This window comes from Sitophilus oryzae, unplaced genomic scaffold, assembly GCF_002938485.1.
Source record: "Sitophilus oryzae breed Bouriz unplaced genomic scaffold, Soryzae_2.0 scaffold_179_pilon_pilon, whole genome shotgun sequence".
NCBI classification, from domain to species: domain Eukaryota; kingdom Metazoa; phylum Arthropoda; class Insecta; order Coleoptera; family Curculionidae; genus Sitophilus; species Sitophilus oryzae.
This window is the reverse complement of record NW_022146501.1, coordinates 2,291,224-2,301,918: the sequence shown is the minus strand read 5'-3', so window position 1 is coordinate 2,301,918 and position 10,695 is coordinate 2,291,224. Positions and strand designations below refer to the sequence as shown.

The 10,695-nt window shown below is 32.3% G+C and overlaps 2 protein-coding genes across 2 annotated transcripts; one reads left to right on the top strand and one right to left on the bottom strand.

Moving 5' to 3' along the window:
• On the top strand, positions 1-1,935 carry LOC115882838 (zinc finger BED domain-containing protein 5-like). The gene has a single exon (XM_030901087.1). It carries the CDS (start codon positions 1-3, stop codon positions 1,933-1,935), a length of 1,935 nt encoding a protein of 644 aa, XP_030756947.1.
• Positions 1,936-3,878: 1,943 nt separating this feature from the next.
• On the bottom strand, positions 3,879-5,912 carry LOC115882889 (venom acid phosphatase Acph-1-like). Its single transcript, XM_030901150.1, has 7 exons — positions 5,642-5,912; positions 5,472-5,576; positions 5,180-5,419; positions 4,721-4,906; positions 4,541-4,664; positions 4,162-4,376; positions 3,879-4,101 (listed from the first exon to the last, which is right to left on the bottom strand). The coding sequence occupies exons 1-7, from the start codon at positions 5,732-5,734 to the stop codon at positions 3,916-3,918; spliced, it is 1,149 nt and encodes a 382-aa protein (XP_030757010.1). The 5' UTR covers positions 5,735-5,912; the 3' UTR covers positions 3,879-3,915.
• Positions 5,913-10,695: the final 4,783 nt, after the last annotated feature.

Sequence of the window (10,695 nt, the reverse complement as noted above, 5' to 3'; positions counted from 1 at the left end):
ATGGATAAATGGCTGAAAACTGGTTGTTTTAAAAGAAAACAAGAGGTAGAGGAAGATCCAACCATCAGTCAAGATGAAACTGTTGAAGGGATTTGGAGTAATGCTAGCAGCGATGAGCCGTCAACTTCAAGTTTTGTTCCCGTTGCGAATAAGAAAATTAAAATTAGAAAATATTGCCCAGAATATTTATCCTATGGTTTTGCTTCCACTGGGGATCCTAGTGCGCCAAACAGCCAGTGTGTAATTTGTTTTAAGACTTTCAGCAACAGTTCATTAGCTCCAGCGAAACTTCTAAGACACTTACAAACAAATCATAGTGAATACAAGGACAAACCTGTGGATTTTTTTCAACGCAAGTTAGTGGAAATGAATAAAAGTAAAAAGAATTTATCGTCTTTAGTGGGTAGCAGCATTAATGAAAAAGCATGTAAAGCCTCATTTCAAGTAAGTTACCGCATAGCTAAGGCTGGAAAAGCGCATATAATTGCCGAAACACTTATTAAACCTTGTTTAATAGATGTTGTCGAAACCATGATTGGTGAAAAGTTTAGTAATAGTGTAAAAATGCTGCCACTTTCAAACGATACTGTTCATAGGAGAATTTATGAAATTAGTAACGAAATAGAAAATACAGTTATTCAACGGATAAAAGGTAGTGGTTGGTATGCACTACAGCTTGATGAAACAACAGACGTGGCAGGGTGTGCAGTATTGCTTGTTATTGTGAGGTACATACACAACAACTCTGCAGAAGAAGAAATGTTACTTTGCAAACCTTTGAAGACCCATACAACCGGCGAGGAAATTTTTAAGATGATCGATTCTTATATCACTGAAAAAGAACTTAATTGGAATCAGTGCATTAATATCTGCACTGACGGTGCAAAAGCAATGACTGGTAAATATTCTGGATTTGTTGCACGTGTTAAAAATGTCGTTCCAGAAATTGAAAGTAGCCATTGTATTATTCATAGACAAGCATTGGCAGTAAAAAAAATTCCTCCCGTTCTTAAAAACGTTTTGGATGAAGCAGTAAAAATTGTAAATTTTATAAAGTCCAGGCCTCTAAATTCACGAATTTTTGCTGTTCTTTGTGAAGAAATGGGTAGCCAATTCACCACGCTTTTGCTTCACACCGAAGTGCGATGGTTATCGCGAGGAAAAGTATTGGTTCGCCTGTTTACTCTGCGAAATGAGGTGATGGTGTTTCTTAATGACTCTTCATTTGAATTATCATCAAGAATAACTGACATCAAGTGGTTACAATGTTTGGCATATCTTGCCGATGTCTTTTCAAGCCTTAATGAATTAAATTTATCACTCCAGGGAACTTCTGTAACAGTAATCTCCTTATATGACAAAATCCAGGCCAAGTTAAATAAAATACAGTTTTGGGAATCGTGTATAAACAGAGGAATCTCGGAGTGCTTTCCTACACTGCATGATTTTGTGTGTGAGTCGAAGACTGCATTGTCAGCAGAAATCACTTCGGAGATAATAAACCATCTTCAGAACCTACAAGTTTCAATCAGAGAATATTTTCCAAGACGAGAAGAGGATCTTGATTGGGTTCGCAATCCATTCTCAGTCCCAGTCGAAAAGTTTCATCAAACCCTAACTGTAAAACAAATTGAACAACTTATTGATGTTGCTGCCGATGGAAACCTTAAAACTACTTTCAACTCGGCTACATTGTTGCAGTTTTGGGCCCAGCTTAGAAGTGAATATCCAGAATTAGCCAATTTTGCTGTTAAAAAATTGTTGCCGTTTGCTACAACTTACCGTTGTGAAGTAGGGTTTTCGAAGTATGCTCTTACAAAAACCGACTTAAGAAGTAAACTTAATCCTGAAGCAGATATGCGGATACAACTTTCAAACATTGAACCCGATATCGACAAACTTGTATCAAACAAACAGGCCCATCCTTCGCATTAAGCTCATAAAAAAATATTTGTAATGAATATTTAAGTGTTTTACTGTTTCTGAGTTATTAATATATTATGTACTTAATTCTTACATTTTTTTATTTACTCTTAATTTAGAAGCTCAATAAGTAGTATTAATATCGATATATTGACACAAAACCAAACATGCACTATGTCTTATATTTAAGAATATAGGGTAGGGGTTCCCTAGAAAAAAAAAGTGCACTCTAGGGTTCCTCACTCTACAAAAGATTGAGAAACACTGATCTAGACCCTTAAATGTTCGAATTAAAGAACATAAAGATTATTTAAGGAAGGACGATTTTTACAAATCTAATATTTGTGAGCATTCATGGGACACAGGGCACAGAGTAGATTTTAACAACGCAAAAATTATTATGAAGAAAGCGATAGTCTCTAAACGAAAAATAAAAGAGTCTTTTGTAGTAAAGTCTAATATAAATAAATGTATTGCTTAGGCATCTGTATAGAGGTTAGTAATGTAGGGCTATATCGTTTCTTTGATTTTAATGAACTTAACATAAATAAACATAACATAAGTAAAAATTAAAAACAAATAAAAAATAATCATATACCGAAAGTTTCAGGCTATAAAATGTATATATGGCACAAAATTTATTTTAAACATATACGTAGCCATTGAACGATATTTAAACACTCAAAATTATGTATACTCTGTTTTTTTTTCTCAGGTAAGATTTCGACAGACGATGACAGAAGAAAAGCAGATGACGTCCCATACCAATCTATTTATTTTACTAAAAAAAGTTTCTAATAATTTTTAAGTTATCTATGGATGATTAAATATAAATCCGTCATACGTCGTGTCTTCTTGTTTTTAACCAGTTTTATTGGTTTATTTAAAAAATGACAGATCGTATTTCAATTTTATTGGTTTGACGGAACGATGAAAGACAAACGGACGCCGATGCGTATGAACTCGCCTTTAGATTTTTGTCATTTTTGACGCTTGTCAAAGTCTTGCCAAATTATAGGTTATAGTTTTGTGTCAACTTTTGTTAAATACCCTGTGTTTTGGAAGATGATGCATTTTGATTCGTATTATTACGTGTGTTTTGTGTCTTTTGAAGTCAAGTGGAGGAAAAATCCAGTGAAAATTAACTGTAAACCCAGAGCACAGTTTATGGTTAATACACGCTGCCCAGGCAGAAAGTCTTATACACCAATGAAGTTGCCATCGATAAAGTTTGTATACCATTTCGTCGTAGATAAGTGCATCTCGTATATAAGGATCAAACTAAACACATACTAAAAACCGGAGTAGCTGTAAAATATCGACATCACACGATAGGTAAATAATGGATTTTAGTACTGCAGAAAAATAATGTCAAAAGGTACTGGCTTAAAAAAATTAAGATTAAAGTTAATTAATCAACCTTTAAGGTATACAATTTGGTAGGTGTAATTATTAATAAAATAGTTTGTTGTATTTACCCATGTTGTTTTATTTATACCTGTGGAATATTACAAATTTGTATTTGTACATAAGTTATATTGATAAATATAATCATAAATGCGGGTAGTTTCATAAAGCTTGAAGGTAAATAATAGTTCTTTTTTATATTTTTTTGGTATGTAGTGTCTTGTTCTTGTTTGTTTTGTATTAACACACACACACACACCGTTTTTATTAAATAAAATAACTCGATTACATTTTTTCAGTTTTATACAGTTTTTTTCACAGTATTTTGAAGTAATCACTTGTCATCTTGTCAATCAAATTGTAAATATATCGCTATGCGTTCCAGACAGTACCAACTTATTTCTTTGTAAAATAAAATAAACTACTTTGAAATTAAAATGACAGACACATCTATCACTGTCAAGCATCTTCTCGTTGGACAGAGTATATAGAAGATTCAGGACATATCTATTTTTGTGGAATATTTGTATAAAAAAACACAAAGAAAATTTGTGAAAATATTTATATTTTCAAAAAGAATACATTTCAAAATGCGATATCTCTGCCAAGCATTCTGATAGTATAAGCCTCATCCACAGCATTGCAGTCTGCATCGGATTCCGGCAGCATATATTCCACTTGTTGGTAGAACTCGTCATAAGGACAGAAATAGTCGCAATTGGGTAGTTTTATAGCAATCGGATCGTCTTGTTCATAGTCTTGATAAAACAACTGAAAAAAATGGTAAAATTTAAAGCTTACTTAAATATTTTTGAATGTTTTTTTTGTTACCTTGAAACCATAAACTCCTTCGATTTGATGTACTTCCATGAGAACATACGATCCGTATGGAGGAATGTCGGTTATTTGAAAAGCTTCTAAAGATATTAGTAGGGTAGCTATGTTGTTTTCGTGGGCTGAGTACAAATACATTTTTCTGTCTGGTGGATTTAATGTTCCGTTGATTTTACTTTCTGTTTCTGCGAAAACCAATTTCAGAAAATATCCTGAAATTAAACAAATTAGTGATGTAATTAGGCTATAAATTTAACAAGATTTCTTTTGCACTTGATTTTCACTAAAAAATATGTTTATGATACTTAATAATTGTTTCTTGTGACTACATATTATTAAATAAAAATAAAAGAATAATATCAAATTAATATTTTACCAGCAACGATACGCCTTAATGCTGTATTATTGGCTTCAAGATAATAATAGTCAACAGCAGCTGAATGAAGCGGTTCGGGATAAATCTCTTGGGTCCAATCTTCTAGAGGAAAGTTGAGTTGTTCCTAAAACAAAAATATATTTTCTTCTTTGTGATTTCATTACAAAATACCATATTTACTTGAACTAAAAGTCCAAGATATAGAGCAAATGCTTGGAATGGTGTTATCGTGATACCAGTGTTTTCTTGTAGAACTTGGTAAGTCCTGTTGTACCGTTCTTGCAGATATTTGGCTATTTCTTCTTCTTCTTGAACTTTATCGATTTCTTCATCCAGTTTAGAGCAAGCATTGTAAGTAGAAAGTTCCTGAAATGAAGAATATATGAACATGAAAACCTCATTGCCATTGCTGTCTCTAAATAGTGGTCATTGCTGACATTGTCTTAATGGATGATACTGTCAGCTCTGTAGTGATTAAAAATCTAAGGGCTTCATAGCTAGAACAATTATCAATATTGAAAAAAAAATGCACTTGAACATAAGCAAAAGTGCTGCTGCGCATGATCAATAGAACAAGACCATATTTTTATTGAAATTACTTGTAAATTTCAAGGTTCTACCTTACGGTATATATCTCACCTTATCATTTTTAGTAACCACGTAATTGTAAGGTATAGGTTGCCAGGCAAACGATGGCAACCACGCGTTTTCAGCTGTTGGAGGCCACAAACCCGCCATTACCAGCAAGGCAGACATTTTGGTTCTATTGTAATCTGTGGTTCTCACGTCCATTATGTTTATATCCCACTCTGATCCAAGAAATTCGTCGTACCTTGCTCTGAGTAGAGTTCCTAGTTTATATTCAGTTCTTTTGCCTTCCTGAAATCGAAATACTTCTAGAAAATATTGGATAAGCATGCTTTGATCTTACATTAGTCAATTGGCCATAACCTCCTTTGTAGAAGCTTTCGTTATAGTAAGGATTGCTCTCCCATAAGCTTATTGTATCTGGATTTCTATCACCATGTCTAAATAACTAAAATGATTCATTAAAATCTTTATGTTATGTAATTACTCGTCATAAATGGCTCTTTTACTTACAACATGAACTAATTCCAAGGTACTATTTTCACTCCTAACACATACAACAACACAGCATAATAGTGAACCAATTAGACAGAAGAATTTCTCCATTTTTCTTTAAAACTTAACCAAATGAGTCTACCGGAAACTCTAATAGACTTAGATTTTCATATAATATTAATTAATTCCAATATCTTATCTCTTATCGTCTAGATTTAAGAAATCAGGCTATATATTTTTCGATTCAACATTAATTAAATCCTCATAGTACCTTATCCAAAGATTTATATTCTATTAATAAATGATAATTTTTATTTAATTCTATATGCGTAACACTTGAAAATTGAACAACTTTGACTACAAATTAAAACTATTTTATCTATAATTAATAATTGGAATTGTATATTTTCTTACGATGGTAGTAATCAGTTCATTGAAGATTTACACATAATTGTGTATAAAATTATCATACAATCAAAAACTGCCTTCATCAAAAAGTGGGCTTTGGTTAATTAAAATTATAATGTAATTTTTCATAGCCCAAGTTGACAAGGTCATCTAAGTGTTCTTGGACCAACAAGACCACAAATGACTCTATGTTTTCCCTGCTTAATAAAGTTTACTCCAGCCTAAATAACCATCATTCTACAGCAACAATTTTCTGTGATTTTTCTAAGGCGTTCGACTGTGTAAATCATAAGATCCTAATTAATAAACTGCAGCACTATGGGTTCAGGGGAACTCTCTCGAATGGTTTAAGTCGTATCTGAGCAACAGAAATCAACTTGAGGGTGGGTACCACGTTGTCTAGAATGTGGAGTACCTCAAGGCTCAGAACTAGGCCCTATTTTGTTCTTCTTTTTATTAACGACATTGCTAACATAAACATCAGTGGTAAAATATGTCTTTTTGTGGACGACAGTAGTTTCAGTTGGAGCAACAAGGACGTCACGGCACTTCATAGGATTATATCAAATGACTTAATCACCATTAAATCTTGGTGCGATTCGAACCTCCTGAGACTCAACATTTCTAAAACTAAAGCTTTGTCGTATAAAAGCTGCAGCCCTTTGTACTTATAACGACACCACCATTAACGTCGTAAAATCTGTAAAATTCTTAGGACCTCTCTGAAATTCTTATGAATTCGCTGAAATGGGACATGCATATCGACGCTTTGTCGAAAAAATTAAGCTCTGCCTGTTTTGCATTAAGATCTGTTTCTAAGGAGCTTAAATTGTCAGTGGCTAGAACTGTTTATTATGCACTTTTTGAGTCGCACCTCAGATATGCCCTTCCATTCTGGGGTGCGTGTTGTGCGACTCAATTTGACCGCATTTTCGAGCTCCAGAAGAGAGCTGTTCGATATTGACTGGGACTAAAAAGGAGAACTCATTGCCAGGACTTTCTTAAAAAATTAAAAATATTAACTCTTCCTTTCTTATTTATATTGGAATCAGTTTGCCTAATACGTAAGCATGTAGCAGCTTCTCAAGAAACGCCATCTCACACTTATCCACTCAGCAACGCGGAGCAAGATCTTTGTCTACCTACCCCACGCTCAGAGTTAGTTAAAAGTTCAATATTATACAACCCGAAAAAAATGCAAAATCACCAATCCAAGGATTGAAACCTTAATTACTAGACAAGGCTTTCTACGCCGTAAATGACTTGGCCTAATATTTGCTATTACTATATTTACTACAAACTCACTAAATATTTTTGAATCTTATTTTTATTTTTTTATTCTTTGACATAGAAAACATTTATAAATGTTTATTTTAAACAATAAGACTGACAATGTAATTTGTATACTTGTTTTGTATTCTCTTTTGTTTGTTTACTTTACCTTTGTCTACAAAGTGTAAATTTTTTTGACAATAAAGGCATTTATTTATTTATTTATTTACATGGATCCATGGATGCTGTGCGCATCTTACTTGTAGGCTGCTTCTATATCTATATAACTATCTATACTTACTTAATTGTTACGAAACCTTTCCACTTCGCTTGGATAAAACACTTAATAAGATACAAGCAGCGTACAAGGTACAAGTCAGACGCGCGGCATTATTATAAGTACAGTTATATGTACAGGGTTGTTCACCACATACGACACGGAATATTGTAGCTAAACGATTAGATTTTTACAAATTGTAAGTTTTGGGTTCGTTGAAGGACTATTAGAGCTACAATTTAAAAATATTTTTACAAGATACAGAGTGTCCCAAATTAAAAAAAAATATCAAAGTTATATTTTTTTAAATGGAACACCCTGTACATTATTGCATTTTTAGTTTCTACGATTAAAATAAAGGTAAATTTGATTAAGGTTTATTACACTTAAACCTTACCGTTTTTGAAATATTTTCAATTTTGTGAAATTGCAGTATAAATTTTAAGGCTTCATTTCTCCGAGGGTGTCAAAGTTTTTAATACTAAATATTTACTGAAGTTTATTTATTGATCAGTTATTGTGTTGCAATAATAAAAATTTTACTACCTTATACAGAGTGTCTAAATATTTATTTTAAATAATTGTTAGATTTAAACGGCAATAACTTGTTTAATTTAAATGGAACACCCTGTATATTTTATGAGCATCAGATGCACAATTTAATTGTCTATCAAATTGTATTATACCATTTTTTACCTGTCTCTTCAAGCTTCCGTAGAAAATGCATTTTCTTGTAATTTGGAACTCATTTATCAATATACCCATGGAATACTGACATTTTAGATTATTTTTAAAGATGTACCAAGTACAGATACTAATATTGTTAATATAGTTCGTTTATTTCATTAAAAAATAAAAAAAGACTGTTTAAATATTTGTTAAAGAGGATCAATTAATATGATTCCAGTATTCAAACTACATTAATTGACTGTTTGCGTTAATTAATAATAATTGCTCCAAATACTAAAAAACTGAATTATTTATGTGTATTAGACAGTGAGCTAAAAAAACCAACACCTTAAAAATGATATTTCATTTTTTGACCAATGCTTATTTATAACAACAGAGACGTTCATTTTCATAACTTATTATTATATTTATTTCTGATTCAAATCCTCATTTATTTAGAATAATTTATTAACGAACACAATTAAGTATGTAATTAATTAGTATTTGGGCGGAAATACTGGTGGTATATTTAATTAATGGTATACTCTTTTATAAAGATTTAAATAGTTTTCTTTTTGCATACAAATGGACTAGTAATATCATCGTTTTACTAAATACGATAATATTACTAGCCGGTACCTTTTGTACATTTGTTGTTTTAAAAACAATCTAAAATGTCAATATTCCATGTGTATATTGATAAATGAGGTCTAAATTATAAGAAAATGCATTTTCTACGAAAACTTGAAGGGATAGGTAAAAAGCGGTATAATATAATTTGATAGACAATTAAATTGTGCTTCTGATTCTCATAAAATATACAGGGTATTCCATTTAAATTAAACAAGTTATTGCCGTTTAAAGCTAGTAATTATTTAAAATAAATTTTTAGACACTCTGTATAAGGTAGTATAATTTTTATTATTGCAACACAATAACTGATCAATAAATAAACTTCAGTAAATATTTAGTATTAAAAACTTTGATACCCTCGGAGAAATGAAGCCTTAAAATTTATACTAAAATATTTCAAAAACGGTAAGGTTTAAGTGTAATAAACCTTAATCATATTTACCTTTATTTTAATCGTAGAAAAAATCGTAAAAATGCAATAATATACAGGGTGTTCCATTTAAAAAAATACAACTTTGATATTTTTTATTTATTTGGGACACTCGATATCTTGTAAAAATATTTTTAAATTGTAGCTCTAAAAGATCGCGCACACTATACCTGCACGGACCGGCACGGACCAGACCAGTCAATTCTACCGGTGAAGGTGACCGTGTTATTTAATAGAGTAGAGCACACTAGACCAGTACCAGCACGTACCGCCACAAGCCACGACCGTCAAAACAGGTCGTGTCGGTCAGGGACAAATATGACCGGCAATATTTATGCCTGGTCGTGCTGGTCCGACCTAATGTGCGCACCGGCGAACCAGCACACCTCCACAAACATGCAAATATTGAAGGGTTTGTCAGTATTTCGAGTACGCTAGCTGGCTCAAGTTGCATGATGTAGGTTAGATTTCGTTTATTTTTGTTCGAACCTTTAAATCGTTTTAAATATGAATGAAAAAAAGCTTATTTTACTGGTACAAAAGTATTCAGAGCTGTGCGATACGAGCCAAGCATTTTATATATAGAGACCAAGAAAGAAAAGATGCAATATGGGAGTCGATAGCAAAAAAAAATAATTAAATTTGATTTGTGACATTCGAAAATATTGGAAAAACTTTTCTTCGAATCTTTTTAATTCAGGAAACAAATAATGAAATTCGCCATATTGCTTTCTCTTTTGATTTATAGGGTGAACCCAAAATCTTCTTTTTTTCTTAGCTTCCTTCTCTTCCTCCTCTTCTTCACACAACATGGCTAAAATAATAATTTCTTCTCTGAACTACTCATTTTCAATACTTCTATGTTGCACGCTCTAGTAGTTGAGCCTTGACAACTGTACTTTTTTCGAAACTCTCGCTTATGTTGCTGGTCTGTGGCGGTAAAGTGTGCGATGTCATGCAGGATGCAGGTTTGTGCTGTGCTGGTCCGTACTGGTCCGTGTAGGTATAGTGTGCGCGATCTTTAAAAATCCTGCAACGAACCCAAAACTTACAATTTGTAAAAATCTAATCGTTTAGCTATTATACTCCGTGTCGTATGTGGTGAACAACCCTGTATAAAAGCATCCAACGGTGTCACAATAACACTACACATTTACGAATTAAGACATAAGTGCCTTAATCATCCTGAATCAACTATCCAAGGGAGATATACTGATTCAACAAGACATATGTACCAAATACTCAAATATATGTATATTGAAAGCAATGTAAAAATCTACTTAAAATCTACATACATACTTCACACATGTTTTCTGGATTATGAAACCAGGATTTAGCTACTTACATATACATTACGATTGGAAAGATAAGAATCGAGATGCA